Source organism: Candidozyma haemuli (genome assembly GCF_002926055.2).
Source record: "Candidozyma haemuli strain B11899 chromosome Unknown I_2014730914, whole genome shotgun sequence".
Classification (NCBI taxonomy): Eukaryota; Fungi; Ascomycota; class Pichiomycetes; order Serinales; family Metschnikowiaceae; genus Candidozyma; species Candidozyma haemuli.
The window spans coordinates 337214-357815 of record NW_020289909.1 but is presented as its reverse complement, the minus strand read 5'-3'; the positions used below and the strand labels follow the sequence as shown (position 1 = coordinate 357815).

The 20602-nt window shown below is 45.8% G+C and overlaps 8 protein-coding genes across 8 annotated transcripts; 4 read left to right on the top strand and 4 right to left on the bottom strand. All coding sequences in view use genetic code 12, as the record gives it.

Moving 5' to 3' along the window:
• Positions 1–983: 983 nt before the first annotated feature.
• On the top strand, positions 984–3050 carry CXQ85_005066 (uncharacterized protein; the record flags this gene model as incomplete). Its single annotated transcript, XM_025488670.1, has 1 exon — positions 984–3050. One exon carries the CDS (start codon positions 984–986, stop codon positions 3048–3050), a length of 2067 nt encoding a protein of 688 aa, XP_025343437.1.
• A 1309-nt stretch (positions 3051–4359) lies between these two features.
• On the top strand, positions 4360–6078 carry CXQ85_005065 (putative serine/threonine protein kinase; the record flags this gene model as incomplete). The annotated part of the gene is made up of 1 exon (XM_025488669.1): positions 4360–6078. The coding sequence occupies one exon, from the start codon at positions 4360–4362 to the stop codon at positions 6076–6078; it is 1719 nt and encodes a 572-aa protein (XP_025343436.1).
• Positions 6079–6364: 286 nt separating this feature from the next.
• On the top strand, positions 6365–8524 carry CXQ85_005064 (uncharacterized protein; the record flags this gene model as incomplete). Its single annotated transcript, XM_025488668.1, has 1 exon — positions 6365–8524. The coding sequence occupies one exon, from the start codon at positions 6365–6367 to the stop codon at positions 8522–8524; it is 2160 nt and encodes a 719-aa protein (XP_025343435.1).
• Positions 8525–8913: 389 nt separating this feature from the next.
• CXQ85_005063 (uncharacterized protein) lies at positions 8914–11013 on the bottom strand (the record flags this gene model as incomplete). Its single annotated transcript, XM_025488667.1, has 1 exon — positions 8914–11013. One exon carries the CDS (start codon positions 11011–11013, stop codon positions 8914–8916), a length of 2100 nt encoding a protein of 699 aa, XP_025343434.1.
• A 1038-nt stretch (positions 11014–12051) lies between these two features.
• Positions 12052–13701, top strand: CXQ85_005062 (uncharacterized protein; the record flags this gene model as incomplete). Its single annotated transcript, XM_025488666.1, has 1 exon — positions 12052–13701. One exon carries the CDS (start codon positions 12052–12054, stop codon positions 13699–13701), a length of 1650 nt encoding a protein of 549 aa, XP_025343433.1.
• Positions 13702–13739: 38 nt separating this feature from the next.
• CXQ85_005061 (uncharacterized protein) lies at positions 13740–14939 on the bottom strand (the record flags this gene model as incomplete). Its single annotated transcript, XM_025488665.1, has 1 exon — positions 13740–14939. One exon carries the CDS (start codon positions 14937–14939, stop codon positions 13740–13742), a length of 1200 nt encoding a protein of 399 aa, XP_025343432.1.
• A 148-nt stretch (positions 14940–15087) lies between these two features.
• On the bottom strand, positions 15088–17730 carry ASG1 (Asg1p; the record flags this gene model as incomplete). The annotated part of the gene is made up of 1 exon (XM_025488664.1): positions 15088–17730. One exon carries the CDS (start codon positions 17728–17730, stop codon positions 15088–15090), a length of 2643 nt encoding a protein of 880 aa, XP_025343431.1.
• A 1208-nt stretch (positions 17731–18938) lies between these two features.
• Positions 18939–19967, bottom strand: CXQ85_005059 (SDR family oxidoreductase; the record flags this gene model as incomplete). Its single annotated transcript, XM_025488663.1, has 1 exon — positions 18939–19967. One exon carries the CDS (start codon positions 19965–19967, stop codon positions 18939–18941), a length of 1029 nt encoding a protein of 342 aa, XP_025343430.1.
• Between the last annotated feature and the right edge of the window lie 635 nt (positions 19968–20602).

Genomic DNA, 20602 nt, shown 5'->3' with positions numbered 1-20602 from the left:
TAGAACGTTCCTATCTGCACCGATCCCAACCGATAAGCCTCTTCATTACATCACCACCAAAAAAGACCCTTAATTAAACTTCCACGATCCACCATCAAACCTTCTTTCTTGCCCAACCGTGGACCGTTTCCTCGTGCTTTGTATTTAACCCATAGTGCTTATCCAGATCGTCTGCAATAGCCGAACAACGCCAGCCGGGAAAGTCGACATCTTCGGATCCGATAACATATGAAGAAGAGAAGTGGGAATTACATACTAATTTAAAATCATCAGTAGTCTCCAAATCACCCTTCTTTCATATCTAATTTACTGATATTGCTGACCCTCGACACTGGCCCTCGCGGGCCGTGTCACAGGCTTAACCAGCGCAATGCATCCACCAATCACACAACTCTTGTCTCCCAACCCTCTCTTATTCCAACCTCTCTCAAAAACCTAAAGAGAAAACATTACTTATTCCGTATTCCGTTGTCTCCCTCTTCATCAGCGCCTCTCCACTGTGTGGCCAATTCCACCATCACTGCCTCACCGCCTTGGCGCAGCAAACGTGGGTATCCATCACCAAGCGAAGGTCCAGAAACTTCTCCCACAGAAACACATCTACCCCAGAAATACCCCTCAATCGTTCAAGGAACTATAAATACAGAACGATTCCCACTTTTTAATCACCCCCTTTTTTCATCTTTTCCCACCCCTTGTCGGTTATCTTGCCTTCCCTTGACACCTCTTCCTCTTCCTGCCTGAGCTAATTGCGGTGCGAACAAAAATCCCTATCTCTTTGAAAGCAAAAGCAACCACTACTTCTACTTGAAACACCACTTACAACTACTTTTCCACCTTTGAAAATGACTAAAATTCGACATCCTCGTCCGTCCAGCGCCGCCTGGACCCGCCCGGCCGTGCTCATCACTTCCCTAGCTCGGTTGGTGCATGGTTTCCCAATTCCTACTGTTAGGGACATTGACGTCAAGGCTGGTCCCAAAATGACTACTGAAGAGTTCTACGCTAACTTGTTTACTTCTGTGTTTTTGGTTTTGGCCGGTGGTGTTTTTGCCGGCTTGACTTTGGGGCTTATGGGCCAGGACGAGGTTTACCTTAAGGTGATCGCTACTTCTGGTGATCCACTGGAAAGAAAGCACGCCAGGAAGGTGTTGCGTTTGATTGGCAGGGGCAAGCACTGGGTGCTTGTCACGTTGTTGCTTCTGAACGTTATCACCAACGAAACGTTGCCAATTGTGTTGGATAGGTGCTTGGGCGGTGGCTGGCCAGCCGTGGTCACGTCCACTGCCTCCATTGTGATTTTCGGTGAAATCATTCCTCAATCCATCTGTGTCAGGTACGGTCTTCAAGTTGGTGCTGTTTTTGCTCCATTTGTGCTTGTTTTGATGTATGTCATGTACCCTGTTGCATACCCATGTTCGTTGCTCTTGGACCATATTCTCGGTGAGGACCACGGCACCGTATATAAAAAGTCGGGCCTCAAGACTTTGGTCACTCTTCATAAGACCATGGGCGTGGAGCGTTTGAACCAGGACGAAGTCACCATTATTAGTGCTGTCTTGGACTTGAAGGAAAAGACTGTGGCTGACATTATGACGCCGATGGATTGCGTTTATACCATGTCTTCGGATTCGATTTTGGACGAGGCGACTGTGGAGGAGATCTTCAACGCTGGTTTCTCTCGTATTCCCATCCATCTCCCGAATGAACCTTCTAATTTCATTGGTATGCTTCTTGTTCGTGTGTTGATCAGCTATGACCCTGAAGATGCCTTGCCTGTGGCGCTGTTCCCGCTAGCTACTTTACCGGAAACCGCCTCCGACACCTCTTGTTTGAACATTTTGAACTATTTCCAAGAAGGTAAATCGCATATGATTGTTGTAAGTGAAACTCCCGGCGAACCAACCGGTGCCTTGGGTGTGCTCACTTTGGAAGATGTTATTGAAGAATTGATCGGTGAAGAAATCGTCGACGAATCCGATGTGTACATTGACATCAACAAGAACATCAAAAGAACCAACCCCGGTCCTTTGTCGCGTCGCCATTTGACGTCTTACTTGCACAACTTGTATCAGACTAACGACAGTAATAAGCGTAACTCTGTCGGCTCTGGTCCTGGTCAAAATACCATCATCAAGGCCAACCCTATCACCACATCTCCTAATGTGATTCGTGCTAGCGCTGAGGGCCGTGCTTTGCAATCGCCCATGCTTGCACCTATGAACCGTGCTCTGAACCCATTGGAAACTTCGAAATCGTATGTTACTATTAAGAGACCTCTTCAGCAAAGTGAGGTGCCTGGATCCCAGCCAACTTCTGTTGGAAAGGGTTCTGTTCCTGGCCCTAACCGGTCTCATCCTGGAGCTAAGGGTGGCTATGAACCAATCTTTACCAGTGAAGAAGCCGCTTTGCAGGAAGCACGCCAAAGATTAAGCAACGACAACGCAGCCTTTAAGGACGATAAAAAGGACGATAAGACTGACGACCACGACGACGACCGCGGAAGCCACGGTGAAAACCACTACCACAACAGCAACGGACACACTACTGCCAATAGCACTTCCAACACCAGCCTACCGAACCACGAAGGAAAATCGAGTAGAGGAAACGAGGTTGAAACGGATATTTCTGACATTGCGGGTGAAAGAGACAGAGCCAAGGATGCCAAGAACGACAAGAAGACTGAAGGTGTTTCCAAGAAGTCGTCTCGCTCATTCTCCAGAAAGACATCTAGAACCGGCTCCTTCTCTGGATCTGTCTCGAGAAGCAGCTCGCGTAGAGGCTCCAACTCCAATTCTGGCGGCAATTCTGACGAAGACGGCGTGGGTCACTCAGACCCGATCCTGATGGAGTTCCTGGAATCAAGATCGTACCGAACCGGCGGCATTGTCGAATCTGTGGTGAACGTGCAAGGAGTCCACAAGACCATTATAGAAGACATCAGCGACAGCGAGGAGGAGTCGAGCCCGGACCATGGCAGCATGAGCAGTCAGCGCAAGAAGAGATACAGCAGCAGCGACGAGGAGAGCCAGAGATTGATTAATTTCTAGTGCCGCAAGCCGAGCGGGTCCACAAGACCCGTTTGCATTGAATTTAGTTGAATAAACACCTTTGATTATGGATAGCCTTACAGGCAGATGGATGATCCTGATCCCTTGATCAGTCACGATGCTTGGGGTATTGCGCTTTGAACAGCCATTGTGTTGGATCTCGAGGAGACAATAGCACTGGAGCCATTGTAGTATGGACTGGGGTCCACCTCGCAAAATCACCAAAACTGGCCAACTTCCCTAGTTATATACCCCAAGCCAAGCCCAGGGATAGCCTGCCAGCAGCCTGGAGGCTTCCCAGGGTCCTATACAATTCCGATCCAAGCCACGCCAAGTGTATGTCTCATACAATTATACTTTTCAGTTAACCCACATAACGCTGGAATGGCTGCGAAAAACCTTAAAACAGCAATCCTCCTAAGACACCCAATCCACGCCCAAACGAACACAAAGCCGTGAATGCTAAACGTCCCGATCTGACCAGGCAGGCCGCCGCCACACACGCCATTCCAGCAATAAGGGGAGTTTCTGACGTGAGTATTGAAAACATGGATTTTTCAGCAACTGTAGCCGAGGCGGCAATACAACACTCCGTCTATCAACAAACAAAGATAACGGAACAAATTAAATATCACTGAATCCCCAAAAAAGTCACCCCAAGGCCAATTGCATGATTTTCCCACCGTTACCTGTCTTCTGCCACTCTTCTTCTTCCACTTGACACTCCTCGGCCCACTGCGACCAATAGCCGATCCGACAATCAACCCACCAGTCAGAGGACACTTCGAGCAAGTTCCAAAGCCATAAACTGCAAGGCAAAACCAGCCAAATCCGCTAACCTTCGGAACCCATTTCTTTCCGTTTTACCATTTCGGGACCGCCCACTGGCTGTGATTCTGGTTTTGTTACTCCCGTCGGCTTTCTTTTTTTTTTTTTTTTCGCAGCCATCGTTGCTTAACCGGCGCCTCTAAAAACCTGTCAAACCGTGGGCCGCCAAACCCCACACACCATCCAGAAAAACCATCAACTTCTGGGAACAAAAAGTGGGAATTTGCTTCTCTTTATATACCCCTGAGCTTCCCCGCCTTTGCCCTCTCTTTATCAAAATAAAATAATAAAAATTCTTAAACCCCCTTTAACTCCCCTCGGCTCTTTCCCTCTTTCCTTTTTTTCCTATATTTTTTTTTTCTGCCCTTACTATATAAGAGCCGCGCCTGCCGAGTGGGATGGAAACTCACGAGCCTTTCAAACAGCAAGCTTTCAGTTTTCCGTGAATACTCCTGTTTTTGTATTTTTTTGAAGTAAAGAAATGTCTGAAAAAAAGCACAGGTCGCTTAAGGATATCTTCAAGAACTCGTCGCTGCTGCTGCTTAATAAGCTCGGCCACTCGCTGAGCCCCCTGCTGGAACTGAATCACAGGTTCTTTCTTAGAAGAAGAAACCTGAAACTGTCGCTTACGCCGTCGACAAGTGCTTCGCTGGGGAAAGGCCAGGCGTCGCTGGCTGGTCAATCGCCGGCGGCTAGCGATACCGAGGAGTCGCTGATGCTGAGCAGCAGGAAGGAGAAACACCGCCGGAGACACGATAAGCATCACCATAGCCATCTTTCGTTGAAGAGGTTCTTTAAGATCCTTAGACCCGAGCATTTGGACGGTGCTCAGGAGAAGGATGTCAAGAAACCACCGGAATTGCCGCTTTCGCTGACGCTGGACTTGGCTAAGAAGTACGATATCGGTAAGCTTATCGGTACGGGCGCCAGTGGGCTGGTCAATTTGGTCACGGCTCATAATAACGAAAAGGAGATCTTTGCGGTGAAGAAGTTTAGGGCGAAATTGAAGAATGAAACGGACCACGATTACCAAACCAAGGTGAAGAACGAATTCCTCATTGGCGATTACCTAAAACACCAGAACCTTATTCATACCATGGAATTGATCCGTGAAAAGAACGAATTCCTCATTGTCATGGAGTACTGTCCGTACGATTTTTTCAACTTGGTCATGTCCGGCTTGATGAAGGAAGAAGAGGTGTGCTGCTACTTTAAGCAGATCATCAACGGTGTGGCTCATTTGCATGGGGCTGGAATTGCCCATAGAGACTTGAAGTTGGATAACTGTGTGGTTAACGGGGACGGTGTGCTTAAACTCATTGACTTTGGCTCGGCTTTCCAGTACAGAAAAGACAGTAAGGCTGACGCTTCTGGCCAGCCAAAGATTCTTAAAGCAAAGGGCATTGTGGGCTCAGATCCATACTTGGCTCCTGAGGTGTTTGAAACCAATTCCACTTATGATGCCCGTTTGGCCGATGTATGGTCAATTGCCATCATCTTCTGTTGCATGATCCTCAAGCGTTTCCCATGGAAACTTCCTAGATCGAGTGATCCGTCATTCAGGTCCTTTGCATGTCTTAACAATATGGACGAGCCAGTCACTGAGCAGGAAATGCAAGAAGAAGATGCCAAGGGGCCTAAATACGGTGCCGAGAGACTTCTCCGTCTTCTTCCCAAGGCCTCCCGCCCTCTCATTCAAGGAATGCTCACCATAGATTGTTCAAAAAGATTCCTAATAGGTGATGTCCTTGAAGATTCATTCTACCATTCTATTCGCCATTGTTACTATGCGGAAGTGGATGAGCCTGAGCCTATACAGCAAAACCCTCTGGATTCCTTCCAGGATGCCCCCGACGCATCGAATGGCTCCCCACAGCAACAAAATCTAGATATACCTATGTCCCCAGAAGCAGCATCGTCACCAGGTTCTCAGTTGCAGTCGCCTGTTTCTAGTGGCTCAGCTACACCTGTGATAGACAGTTCACAGAGTGATGGCATCAACCAAGAACAAGATCACCATCGCTTCGGTAGCCAAATCCATGACCCAGAAGCTTTTGCCGGGAAGAAAGCCACAAAGCGTGTTGAGAAACTCTTTAAATCTTCCAACCATAAACATCATTTGATCACAGAGCAGGAGTTGGAGAAGATTAATCAAGAACGCCAGAGGGCAAAGAAAATGAAAGAGAATGGCGTGGCTTAGATCCAGCCATCTCCAAAACAGTCGAGACCTACCGGATCCCCCGGTGATATTTATTCTGTTGTCTAGAATAGACGTTACATTACGAAGACTTGAAGAAAGTGGATACCCCACGACAACCATTCAGTTACTCTTGTAGTATTGAAGGTGTTGATCCCACATCCATATCACTCCTAGAAGAGAAACTCCAAGATATCAACACGTGGAAGGGAAGAAGCCAGAATTTATGGATCGCTCACTCACTCCTTATACCTTCCTTTTATCTTTTCGATACGTCTACAAGACAATAATGGCAAGAATAGTGACGTATGACTCCTCAGTTTGTCACAACTTCACAGCACCACAATCCAAGTCGGTTGAACTAGAATCAAAAATGGAAGACGAGGCATGTCGCCAATACGTCCTTCAGAAAGGAGCCTACTCAACTTCCCCAGTGCCCTGCTTTGGTTGGGAAGATTATCAGGAGGCAGGGTTCAGGAAGAAAGACTATTCGGGACATACGACGAGAACCATAGTTGATGGTCTGGATTACTTTATGGCAACAGAAGTCAGCTTGAAAAACAAACCTCCGCCCATTGAAAAACCTATTGAATTGATGACTTTGAGAAACATTATGGATCCTCCGGACGAAAAATTGACTCTTAAATACATTGTGAGCAAATCCGACGCTATGGGTGGTTGCGCATTAAGCTATGGGCTGAAGTTTTGGCGAACTGGGTTCCATATCAAGCGTTATAATCCAGAGGTTATATCAAAACACACGAAAAAGAAGCCCGCTAATCCTGGCGTGTCGCTTCAGGCGATTTTTAAAGACCCTCGTTGGTGTTATCAGAAACCTCAAGATAGAATAGTCTATCCCGGAATGTCATACTCAAGTTTTCTCGGTCTACGCTTATTCCTGAAGCACGATTTGACGGCACCCGACGTACGCATAGATTTCGTCCATGTGTGCCTCTTGGAAGTGCTTACACACCATACTTCTAGTGGTCGTCCCGACTTCTATGAAAATTTCCATGAAGTAAAGCGCTCTACACCGATGCTTCAGAAACTCAAGTACGTTGGAAGTGACTGTTTTACGTGTGGTTTCTACGATGCATATTCGCCTGTCTTGCCAGTGTTGGGCCCTACTCAGTCATGGGGCTCACTAACAAGAACTTATATGTTTAAAGTTCGAGTAATTGTGTCAATTGCAGGTGAAAGCAGCGATTTGCAGACATTTCTAGAAGTCCAGGTTGCTTCATTGGCATCCGAGTTTCAAGATCCTCTGCGTCCAAGACCCTTGATATGGAAATACCGAACACACGAGGATACGTTTATGGCTACACTGAGATCATTCAGGCGTGCAAAGGGCTGTCAGAGAATCGCTTGTGATTGTGGGCTAGAATCCAAATATGTGGCCCCAAAATGTTTTTTGGCTTTTAGCAAGACTCTATTCGAGCCAAGAGATGCTCTTTATTATGCATTGGACACATTGAATGTAACCTATCGTCATGAAAACTATGAAATAATCGCCATTCCAACTGATGAACAGATTGTCACCATCACCACAATTACTATACGGTACCAAGGAAGCCCTTCACATTATTTGGGTGCTCTTATGGAGAGCTTCGAATCGATTACTGGCGAAATGTTCCTTAAAGAATCATTCATCTTATCACAAAGAGACTATTTAACGATCGTGCCCAGGATTGTTGGCCCAACAGATAAAGTTGTATCTATGCCTCACCGAAAGGACCGGTTGACGGCTGGATTGTTCTTTCTGTCTGGAGGGAAGCTTTTCCCTGTGACAGACGAGTTCTATAGACCATTCCATGAACGTTATATGGACCATCGTAAAGTCGATGATCTAAATGCTACTTCACTGTCGATTCGTGAACTTAAACCTGAAAAGTATTTTCTGTACCTTAAACAGAAGTATATCACTAGTACATTGAAGTTGAAAGTTCGTTTTTTTGGCCTGGATAGGTTCTTTCTGAACGTTGAAGAGTTTTATGTGACTCCAGGTATGAAAGTTTCTGACGTCTTACATGTGGATATCATATTTTGGGGACAGATGGTTTTTACTGATCGCCATTTGATCATTAAACTGTTCCACGTGTTTCTTAAGGAGAAACTTACCTTCTACTCACCTAGTCACCTGGCTGTGTCCAAGACTATGGTCAGGTTACATGAGCTTGCTCATACCGCAGAGGAAGTTGTTGTTGATCTTGAAATGTGTCTCTTTGAAAGGCTTTGTAGAGTTCCTGGTTCCCTTTATCGGTGTCGTATCCCGCAATTGGAGCCAACGTCATTTTCAGATCTTTTTGATAGACACTATGAGTTGTGCTTCACTCTGGATATGGAGCTTTGTGGAAATGAATATAAAGCGTCTTGCTCTCAACCGATTATGATTGCCGTTGACGAATATTCCTGGCGACCAATTGATAGGCCGCCTCCTTATGTTCCATGAGGAAGCCTACAAGCATCAAGTTTAATAGTCCGCTATCAGCACTTTATGGAAATTTCTACGGTCTCTGTTCGTTCGGACTAATTCTTTTTAGCCATTGGATATCACACTTGATTTCTTTTTCTTTTCAATATACTTCATATATAAACCTGGATCATATCTGGAAACGCAGAGAGCCGATATTTGGCAGTGCTGGACACTTTGAATCTATTCAAGGGCTGTGATGCTCTAACTGAAACACTTGTTTGCTTACTTTCCGACTATCCCAGTACAGCAAAGTAATTAGTTCCCAAACCACACCTTTCACAGAGAGCGTGACTGCTGGTTTCATAACCTCATTCGTGAAGATCCAGGCGAAGATTACCTATTGCTCTGGTGGGTCTGATAGCGGTTTAGCTGTCCGTCAATCGGAGTAACTTACCGAGGCCAGCCTGGAAACAAGGGAGATTGATAAGTCGCTTCGCCGTCCGCCCAGCGGATGCTCCCATCAACATAATTGATAGCTTCTCCTTGAAAGCAATCCCTTGGTCTGATGTACTATTAGTTTGATTCACAATACCAGTACTATTGGTTTGACCAGTGATATCGGTGATGCTGGTTTGTCCAATGACATCGGTGATGCTCGTTTGTGTAGAATTGTGGGTATCGACTGTACTTTTGGAGGCACTCGCAGGATCAATTAAAGTGAAGAAGACTGGTATCACAATAAACAATGCCAATATCATGACAGCCATAACGAGGAAGTTTGGATTGGAAAAAAATAATCTTCCCTTCCGAGATCTTATATGCTGTTTCCGTGGAAGCAGCAAGATCATCGCATCTGACAGAGCTTTCACCGTTAGTGATTCTCTGACAAATTCCGGGCGTTCAGGCAGGTCGAGTTGGTCATTGAAAATGACTATTTGATTAAGTAAAAACGCTCTGTTCCGGCAGTCTATGGCGCCCCTACAAAACTGATCGATATGCATCTGCATAACTTCTCGCTGTAGTGGAGTCGCTTGAAAATTAAACTGGGCCAAGTTCATGCGATGTGCTTCGACTAGCTTGTCCGGGACAGACCATTTTTTAAGAATCTTCATCGTTATCTCCACCAAACCCGTAAGGTTCAAAGCTCCGTTCAAAGCCTCTCGTTCCTCATCGAAATCAGGGGGAATCACCTCGTCAAGAGCCGACCGATAAAACCTCTCCGGGTGCCAATATTGAGAAGATCTTCTTTTGACATAAGCTATCGTTTCAGTCAAACTAACTGAGTATAAGACGCTCACAGCAAAGGATCCAATAAAGAATTGAAACCAACAAGCATAGTCGAGATCTTTTGTTTTGCATCCACAATACCACCAGCATATAGTTGCAGCAAGGTAGATTCCATCCTCCAGTAACCGAACGTACTTTAGCCAAACCACTTCTTTTTCTTGTTTGATCAAAAGACGTGTAAGAGAGTTGTTGGTCGCTTGCACTAAATCTCTGTGTCCCGGAATGTTTGTCATCCCCGCAATACTACCAGAGAACCGCGCTAATGCAATTGTAAATTCTTTGTCAAACTCTTTTGTCGTCAGGCTTGTATGGATATCATCGTAAAGCCTGTTTACCGCCTCGATAAACATCTCATGTTCAGCGTTCGAATAATCCATTGCCGCAGCTGTGATCAATCCACCAAGGGAATTTGCGTCGCCGTTGAAGCCTACTTTTCTTGTCAAAGTCTGCCAGATGTAATGGGTCTGGTTCTGTACTTCTAAAGTGACCTGAAGAAAGCGCTCGGGGTCCAACAACTCTTGGATTTGTTGTATCGCCGAATTAAAGCGTTGGTATCTAACCAATTCAAGCTTCTTCAGGCATACTGCTAGTTTCAGAAGCAGATTGGAAGTCTGCACTCTCCCTCTGAACAGATTTAGGCTGGGTATCTGCCCTAGCCTGTGTCTCACACTCAGTAAGACGTAGATGAAAGGTATTCCGCCCGAAGTTCCACTGGAAGCGATCATTTGATCCATTTTAAGAAGCAAATGGTCCACGATTACCGTTTCGATTCTGGCACCCAAGAGAACGCTTTTTAGCTTTTCTTTGTCCTGTGAATATAAGTATTTGACAACTCTCAAGTCTCCGTTAAGACGAGTTCCTATATCAGGAGGGTCGTCGGGTTGTCGATTCCTGGCTGGAGGAGTTAAGGTCGGGTTCCTGATGTTTGCAACATATGTAAGGAGCTCCAAAATATCAAGAATCTCATTCTTGGAAGGCGAGTTGGATTCATATGTTGCATCGATGTTACTTCTGAACGTCAGAAGTGCTTTAGAATCATTAATGGACTTTTCATGAAGACGCAAAAGGACTAAATCAATTTCTCGTATTATCTCGGCTCTATTTCCCGGCAGGGGGTCATCTTTAAGTAGCCTAGAGAGTTTCCTCGCTGAATCAGGTTGGTAACAGCGCTGAACGAGGATATTCTCGAGGCGGTCAACTGCCCAAACATAATCATCGACGATTCCGTCGTCTGCCATGTTCAAAGCTTTTCTTTTGGATTTTATTGAAGAAAGGGAGTGAGGTATCAAAAAGGGGGGTTTCGCTTTTTTGCAGCCATTTTTATAGTTCGCGAGTATACTTCCCGCTTACCAAACTAGTTACTCTACTTCGAATTACTTCAAATGAGATTAATATGAGTACAATTGGCGGCAGTTAAAAGCATGAATCCTTCTGGAGAGTACCAGTCTTCTACTTCTTCTCAGCAACTCAGGAACCCAGACAAGTCTACCTAAGCTAAGGCTCTAGGACATATACATATTAGGCCAATACAAGATGGTACATATTAGGCCAATACAAGATGAGATAAAAAATGCAATGCAATGGTTCTTCAACCTGAGATAACTATCACTAGCAATCCAGAAGACGGGGACTGTGAAGGAGGAGCAAAATATGTAGCTTTCCTCACGTTCTTGACTCGTACTCCTATCCATTTCTGCTTCTTCTTCTTCTTCTTCTTCTTCTTCTTCTTCTTCGCCATTGAGCTGGGGCATTCATAACGCCTTCGCTACTTCACAGGAACTACCTAACTGTACTTCAACTGCACTACAGCTTGCACCAATTAGTTGCCTTAACTGGGGCATTTCAACCTTTTACTCACCGACAGATGGAGCAATGGAGACTTATGGAAGATGTGTGCTTCTTTGTTCATGATGAATCTTCCTAACAAGAACTGGCCAATTTATCGGCCGCAATTATACTCACCTTATCTTTGCTACCAACGTTTGTTCCATATTCACACTATTCGCAGTATTTTGCAACCATTAGCCAAACTGTAAACACTGTACCTATCTCCACCAAAAGACATCCAAAATTAAAATCAACACCACCACTGGAACCCCCTGCTTCTCTAGCACCCAAAACACCCCTTAAACCCCCCAAACCCTCCATTTTCCTCGAAATCACTGACGGGCTCTATCTACTGACCTTATCTGGTGTACGGGTGTACACAACCCCAGTCATCGTCTCTATTTACCTTTACCTTTAAACTTACCCATCCAACTACACTTCCACCGCCCATGTCCAGCCGTCCCGTGGCACTCCCACACTGGATCCAGACCGTGTGTGGCTGGTGTGCGCTTACGTCCACGGTGATTATTTTCTTCAGCATCCTTTTGCATCTTCTAAACTATCGAAAACCGTTCCAGCAGCGGTTGATGATCAGAATCCAGTTGATCGTGCCGCTTTTCGCTATTCTGTGCTACTCAATGCTTCGAGACCCGACGTCGGTGTTTAACAAGTTTGTGATTGAGCCAATTCGTGAAATCTACGAGGCGTTTGTCATTTATACGTTCTTCTCGTTGCTTACTGATATGCTTGGGGGAGCCAAGAGCATTATCATTATGAGCAGTGGACGCCCGCCGGTGGCCCACCCGGGGTTCTTGAAATGGGTGCTCCCGCCGCTAGACATTTCGGATCCTCAGACTTTTTTGGCGATAAAGCGTGGCATTCTACAGTATGTGTGGCTTAAGCCGATCATTTGCTTTGGGGTGTTGTTCCTGGAGCTTTTGGGCTGGTACGACGTTAACGATATGAGCGTGGGCTCGTTGTACTTGTGGTTTACCATTGTGTATAACTTCTCCGTGTCTTTGTCGTTGTACTGCCTAGCTATTTTCTGGAAGATCCTTTGGGTGGACCTCAAACCATTTAACCCAATGGGTAAGTTTCTTTGCGTCAAGCTTATCATTTTCGCTTCTTACTGGCAGGGTGTGATCTTGGCTATTCTTAACATCATGGGCGTGTTGCCAGGCAACAGTTCGCAGGACGAAAACGGCGCCCCCAACATCGGTGTATCCATCCAGAATGCCTTGCTTTGCGTTGAGCTTATTGCTTTCGCCTGGGGCCATTGGTTCTCCTTCTCCTATAGGCCATTCACGATCTCTCGAATGCCTACGGGTAGATTGCAATTCTACTACGCCCTTAGGGATATGTTCGGCATCAAGGACTTGGTGATTGACTTTGCCCTTACTTTCTACGGCGACTACTACAAGGACTACAAGCAGTTCGACTCGGTAGAGGCCCTCATAGCACATCCTTCCCTGAAATCCCGTATGGGTCGTATTAACCAAGGTCTCCGATACCAGCCAGACGGAAAGCAAAAGCACTGGCTTCCGCTGCAGAACTTGCAAGCTTCACCTCTGGCAGGACAGGCAAGCATACGAAGCACATCTGAGATCAACGCAATCTCCAACCATATTTATCAACAACAGCTGGGACGTTCCCAGTCTATTTATGCCCCTTCTTTGGTCTCCACCGGGACTTCCACAAGGGCTCTTTACCCACACTCTCCTAAAGTGAGCCCGCCATCGTCGCCTCTCCTTTCAGACGCCCATTCTGTGAAGACCAATCCTTCCTATTTAGAGGACGAATTTGCCGAGCCGCTTTCTGAAACCCTCAAAAAGCTCAACCCAGGCATCATGTATGATAACGAGTATATCGATGAAGATGAGCAATACTACCAGGCTGCATGCTCTGTGGTCAACAACTACAATCTTGACCAGACCGAGGTGAAAAAGTTGATCAACTACCCTATTGTTGATGAGCTAATTGTTGGCCACGAATACGGGTACAAGGTGAAGAAGTTGCGTGCGGACCGGATCCGCCAGCAACGACAAAATAATGGCGATGCCGTTTCCCGTAACGAGTATCGTGGCTACGGCAGTGTTTAATGCGTTTCATGTCTTCATAATATATACAAGATTCTATTCTAATCGTCAAGCTTGAACAGATAAAGTGAGTCAAGGTCATCTTTGGGTACCAGCGCCTTTGCTTTTTCCTCTTCCTTAGCCTTAGCCTTCTCCAAACGTCTTTGTTTCTTCAATTCTTTCTCAGACAACTCACCAGATGAATCGACAGCTGTTTTAGCACCCTTAGGTTCGGCTGTCTTCCTTGGTGTACAGTCAAAAGCAGCTCTTGCATCAACACTTCCAGTCTCTTCAAATGGACAACCGAGCTCAACAAGCAATTGTCTAACCTTATCGACCAACTTTTCACGCTTGAGCAACTCAATTTCCAAACTATCCTCGGCGGTCCTCCTGAGAGTATCGCCATTTGTCAACAGGCCCAAAAGCTGTTCCTTTTCATTCAACTTCCTGGACGCAGACAATGAGCTCTTGTCACCAATATAGACAAAGAACTTATCCTGCTTCTCCACTCTTTTCTGAATATTAAGGAACTTCTGGTTTCTCAAGTCCAGGTCGCTGATCGACCACGAAATAGGAACAACCTTAATTGCCAGCTTCTTCCTTTCAACTTGCAACTTATGCTGAGCGGCTTTCCTAGCAGCAGTACTTCCCAGTTCCAAAAGCTCCTTCTCCTTCTGGGCTGCAAGCTTATCCGAATACTTCTTAAGCATATCCTTGATGCTCACTTTCTTTATAATAGGCAAAGAGACCTTACCGCTTTCTTGTCTTGGAAAAGATACAGTGAGTCCATCTTCAGCAAAGTCAAGCTGGTTAACGATCTCACTAAGGTTACTCCTAAACAGCTCCTTGGTGACATCGTCACGGAACTGAACCTCATAAGTAGGATTGACTTTCTGGACTTCCTTAATAAGGTCCTTGATGGCGAGTTTCCCTTGATCACTGGCTGTTTCAAAGGTGAACTTCACAAACCTCGTTCTGCCTTTATGATCTGTGAGTCTGTCGGTGTAAATGCTGGTTCTATCTTGTTGAGGGTACCTGTCGTTGGCGTTTCTGTCGTTATTGTACCTTCTGTTGTTGAAGCCTTTATTGTTGAAGTTCAGGCCCTGACGGTCCTTGTTTAAGGCGTTTTTGAATGGTTTCTTGGGCCTGTCTTGTAGAAGCGAGTGGTTTTGAGTGAATGACCTGCTCAGTATAAGCAGGAGGGGAAGAGCTTGCCTGAATGACTTTATCAAGCCGTTGGTGGCTATTTTGGAAGAAAGCATGCTGAGGTGATTCTTGGTAGGGTATAATTTTCAAGATACTACTTAGTAGGCGGTGGCTTGTATGCACACCACCTTGTGGTTGCAAATTCAAGTAACTTTTTCTCTCTATTCACAGTCAATCACGTAACACATCAGATAATAAATAAAATTAGTAATTAAGGTTGTATGGGTCGAGGTTGTCGAAAGTGTTGGCAAAAGGCATGTTTTCAAGCTCGTCCAAGCCCAAGTTGTTCATCATTTCTTCTGGCTTGTCTTCGGCATTGAAATCCATATCCATCTGGTTCATGCCCTGGGAAGCAGCAGCCTGCTTTTTGTTTCCTTCAAGCATGTATGGAGGGAGGATTCTGCCAAAAATCTGGGTATCCAACGAGTCCATGACACCAGGAACATAGTTGTTCTCGTAATTCTCGGGCTTCCCTGGGGTGGTTTGATTCGGTTGATTGGCTTGACTGGCCTGGTTGTAAGGATTAATACCGTCATCCTCCTCTTGCTTTGGTGCTTGGTTTTGATAATTCTGCGGTACGCTTGTGTTCTGCAACTGGTCCTGCTCAGCTGCTGCTGCTTTCTCTTGTTCGGCCGCAATTTGTGCACTTCTGTCAAAGAGCTCAGTATACTGGTTGGTCATGGTATCTTTAGTCAGATCAATGAGACCAAATTCCTCCAGCACTGGTGCTTCCAGTGTCCGACCTTCACGGAAATCGTTGATGTCATCGAAATTACGAAGCGTGAGCTGGACAGTATCATCATTAGCCTCGATAGATGCGCTGTTTCTGAAGTTTGTCTTCATTGAAGTGTCCGCGGTTCTTCTGTTCAACTGCTCAAACAAGTTATTCAAGATGTTGTAGATTCTGAGCGACGCATTGGACATGTTCTTTAAAGTATCCAACACCTTTCTACCAATTTCAATGTCCTCCTTGATCATCTCGATGTTCAAATCATCATCAAACAAAACACCAGCATAATTCATACCACGGTTATTCTTGTGCTGGTTGTTGTAGTTGGCAAAATGGAAGTAATAAATCAAGCACGCGATGGAAAAGAAGATAGTGTACATGGAGAACCAGTAAGTACCAACCAAAAGATTCTGGTTGATCATCTTATTTGCAAGCTTGACAACCATACGGGCAACCTTGATACAGTTACGGCCTCTGATAAGCGATCTTGGGTCGGAATTCGTTGCCTGGTATCCATTGCTGATATAATGGATAAATGGTCTGTACAAGTTGTTCTGACAGTTCAAGAAGGATAAATGGAGGTAGTAATTGGCAAGCAAGAAACGGTCTGGAATCTTCTTGCTGCTTTCTGGGTCATTAGGATCGGTTGGCTTAAGTTCTGGAGGAAGGTTATCTAGCCATTGTTTCAATTCAAACTCGAGTTCAGTAACCTTATCATGCATTTTGTCTGAAACCACCCTCTCTGGCAGCTTAGACTTGATTTTGATTGGATATAGTTCCTTCACAATATGCGAAAGGATAATGGTGAGCTTAGTGTGATGGTTGGCACAGCCAGACGAAGAGAGCCTTCCTTGTTGTTTGTCGAATAAGTAGCTGTCACGAGTAATGAACTCGTCGTCGAGTTCAACAGGGAAGTTCTGGTCGTATTCATCTTCACTAATAGATTGCGAAAGCCCTAGAAGGGAATTGATATAGATATCCATCTTGTAGATCGTGTAGAATAAACGTTTCCTCGTATCAACCTCGATCGGATCTAGCTTACGCTTGGAGGACTGGAAAATGGACAAGTTCCTGTGGAGACCTTCCTTCAATGCACTTCTCAAGGCAATACCAATGTATGAGTAGCATGTAGAAAGACGAGCGGAGCACTGCAAATATATGATCATCATGACAATGGTCTGAATGGAAGGGATGTCTCCAACGTTGGTAATATCGATAAGTTTCCGAGCCTCGAGGAAATACTGGAACCCGTCATCTTCAAGCGAATGGTCAGACAGCGAGTTCGTATACAGCAGTCTGGAAAACAATGACCCACAGGCCAAGATGGAGTACATGAACGGCAAGAACTTCTGCTGTCTGTTGGTATAGTAAAGCGGATCCATGCTATAAAGCAAGTCCACCTCTTCAAGCAAAGATGGTCTGTGGTAGAATCTGAACAAAACACAAGCTTTTGACCATGTAGTGAAGATAAGCTGAAGAGCCACTTCTTTCGGAGGCAAGATGATTTTGATCTCTGCGCCGAGGGAATCTTCATTCAGCGCCGTCGTGCTGACGTACGGATCTAGCTGGTTAATTGGCGAAGCGTTCGGCGTGCCAGCCTCCAAGTAAAGATCAGAAATCTCCCTCACATTGATACTAGACGGATTCTTCTGCTGGAGGTACCCCACGATACGTTGTAGTTTAGGTAAATCGAACGGCAGCCGCAGGTCATCCATCAAGTTGATATTCAATTTAGGAAATAAAAGCTGCACCAAGCCCTGGCAAAGGTGGAGGTTCGGAACCGAGTTCAGCGTAGATGAAGCAGCCCTATTCATCAGAAGCAGCTTGAGAAGCGGGTTCAGCTGTGGATCCAGCGGCATTGGAGGCGGAGCCTTCTTATTCCTGACATTCGGCTGGTCATACGTACAATTGTACGAATACACCGTACAGTGGATACACGGCTGTTTCCCGTCACACTTGACCTTTTTATGGCGGCAACAGTCACACGCTCTGGTGACACGTTTCCTCTTGGACGAAGAAGAGCCCGGCGTGGCAAACGACGACACTGGCGAATAACTCGACGAAGGGGCCATGGCCGGAGCCGCCGAGGAGGAGTCAGGCCTGGGAGTGTCTGACATTTGACGACTTCAAGTGATGGGAAAAGGGCAGTTGGGGGGAGCAGGAAAAAAAAGTGGGGGAGCCGTGGGGGACAGGCGTGGGGGATAATGTTACGTAATCTTGGAAATAGTAAAAAATAAAAAATCGAAAAGCGTTGGAAAAACCGGGCTGGGCTGGTTTTGTGAAGAAAAGAAAGTGGTAGTAGAGAACGAGAGGTGAAAATCGACAAGGATTTTAGTGCAGGCGCATTGTGGGGGACCAAAAGCGGCGGTGAGAAAAAAAAATAAAAAAAAAAAAAAAAAAAAAAAAAAAACGGCGCTTCAGTTTGCAGCCAAATGAAGATGGAGAGGTTGTGGTGGATGGAGACGTCGTAGAAAAAGGTGGATTGCATGGTTGGAATCTCCAGGGCTAGGGCATTCTTGTGGTGCTTTTAAATTCTCGAAATTCCCATTTTTGACCGTTTTACATGGACCCTTCTGGACTAACACAATGCGCTTCAGATCTACGCCTAACTCTGTGTCGTGTGGATATTCCGGCTTCTTCGGAGACCAAAAAGATACTTTTTATTTATTAAACAAATCAAAGTTAACCTACTGCTCTTATAGGGGGCCCTGCCAGCTGAGTCACGGTTGCTGGGTGTAAACAGAATGCCTTTTCTTGTTGCATTGTTAGGGTCCAGTGTTTTGAGCCTTGGACACTGATAAACTGAAAAATGTTACATGGACGGCTCGAAAGGCTTTGGTGGGATTAAGTTGAGGAAGAGGAAGTGAAGTAGGCACTTTGGATGACTTTTGGATGACTCTTGGGTTGTTTATTGCCGAAAAAGCTTACCCTCAAATCATCCAACCTCCCACATTCAAACATCCACAACTCTGGCCCAACAACTTCTTCTCCAAGCCATATTCCAATTTACAGGACTTCATTGTTGTCTCACTTGTTCATTGTAACCGTCCAAGGTTTCTTGCCCAGGGAACTCCGGGTCGCTAACATGACACAAAAGTGTGGCCCGAGCTTTTTTGCAACCACTAACAAGACACATCTGCCCATATCAAGGGGTGCGTTGATTTGACGTCTAGATCTTCTTTTTTGGCATGTCATGCGGGCTCCAGATTGCCTCGAGTCACATGGTTTGACTGGTTTCAGTGACATAGTGGTTATGCACTGATAGCCATGGTACATGTCCCGTGGCTGGTGCTTAATAAGCTTCTATCTAATCTATTCTCTATATCTAAAGCTTACCTTCGACTTGAAGGAGCTGCTGGGCACTGTCGGCGATCGACTGGCGTACAGAAATCAACTCGAAACCTAAGATCTTTCTGGTTTTGTCGTTGTTCTTGGTAGCCTTTTGGTCGAACTCGTCCTTGTCGGTTCCTGGAGTTCCTACTGGCACTTTTTCGGTCTGTTTGGGGAACTTTTCATGTAAAACGTCCAAGATCGTTTGCTGGGTGAAGGCGTCGCTGGTCAAGAACAATCTCTGGTTCTTGGCTTCGTCCTTCTCGAATGCCACAAGGTGTGCTTTGGCAACGTCACGGACGTCCACGGCACTGGAATTGTATGGAGCGACCTTGTCGTCAGGCAGGCTGCTTTTCAAGATCACATTGATAACTTCTGACGATGTGTTCAACTTATCTGTGTTGAAGTCGTTGGTTGGTTGTGGTCCAAACACAAGTACCGGGTTCACAGTGGAAAGAACAAACCCTGGGTTCTGTTCCTTGACGAAATCCCACGCTGCTCTTTCTGCAAACGCCTTGGACCCACTGTACCCAAAAGCAGGACTCTCCAAAGCCTTCTCCCAGGTAATGTTGTTCCAGGAAGTCTCATCAAACACGTTCTTAGGATCCAGATCCTGGTCTCTAGATGCAATTGCAGCGTTGGACGACGTCACCACCACCCTCTTGATATTTGTGCCATACTTGGCAATCGACAGCAAAGCGTTCTTGGTGCCGTGGATAGCTGGTTTGAGCAAGTCTGTCTCGACATCAGTCACCTTGTAATGGAAGGGCGAAGCCGTATGTAAAAACACCGTAGCGTCCGAATGCTTCTTAACAAACTCGTCAAAAGCACCTTCCTTGGCGATATCCTCCACGATCTCGTAGCTGAACTTGTCTGGCTTGCCAGAAGCCTTCTTGACGTATTCACCCTTTTCCAGGCTTCTAACGGATCCCACCACCGTGTATCCATTCCTTATGAGTTGCTGAACAGTGTGAACAGCAATGAACCCTGAAGCACCAGAAATCAATACTTTTGTAGACGACATTGGAAAAAAAAGTGGTTTTGTGATAAAAGATGCGGAATTGCTCGTGCTTATATACCCCAGCGGTAAAAGGTGTTTTGCAGCCACGACGGAAAAAGATGCCCCAAACAAGGAAAGTGTATAGAAAGCAGATTCCTTTTCCACAGTAAAGAGATGCGTTGTGCACCACACTTTTCCAGGCTTTTTTGGGATTTTTCGGTCTTCTCTGGCTTGACGTGCAACGGGTTATCGCTTAGGTATACTTGACAGCCATTGTGCGTCTGGGGAAGAATATTTTTTAAGCATCCACAGTTTTTGGATGGATTTTGGCCAGGTTGGGAAATGTTTACGATATGGAGGAGGTGGAATGAAGGTGGGAAGGAGGTGGAAAGAAGGGTTGGAGAAGAAAGATGGAGAACTGGAGTAGTTAGTAAGGGGAGGTGAGCCACAGTTGTAGGACAGTGGAAGCATATAACCAGGCAGTGGGAACATGGCAGTGGGAGGTGTGAAAAGATGCTAAAGGTTTAGATTTGGTGAAATTGACTTTTGGGGATCTGAGTTGGGGATTTGAGCTACTTTGCTTTGTCTAGCGTGCTTCTGTCTCTGTCAGTTGAAGAGCTTTGGTAGATCCTATTGACCTCCTCTAAGATCTATGGTAC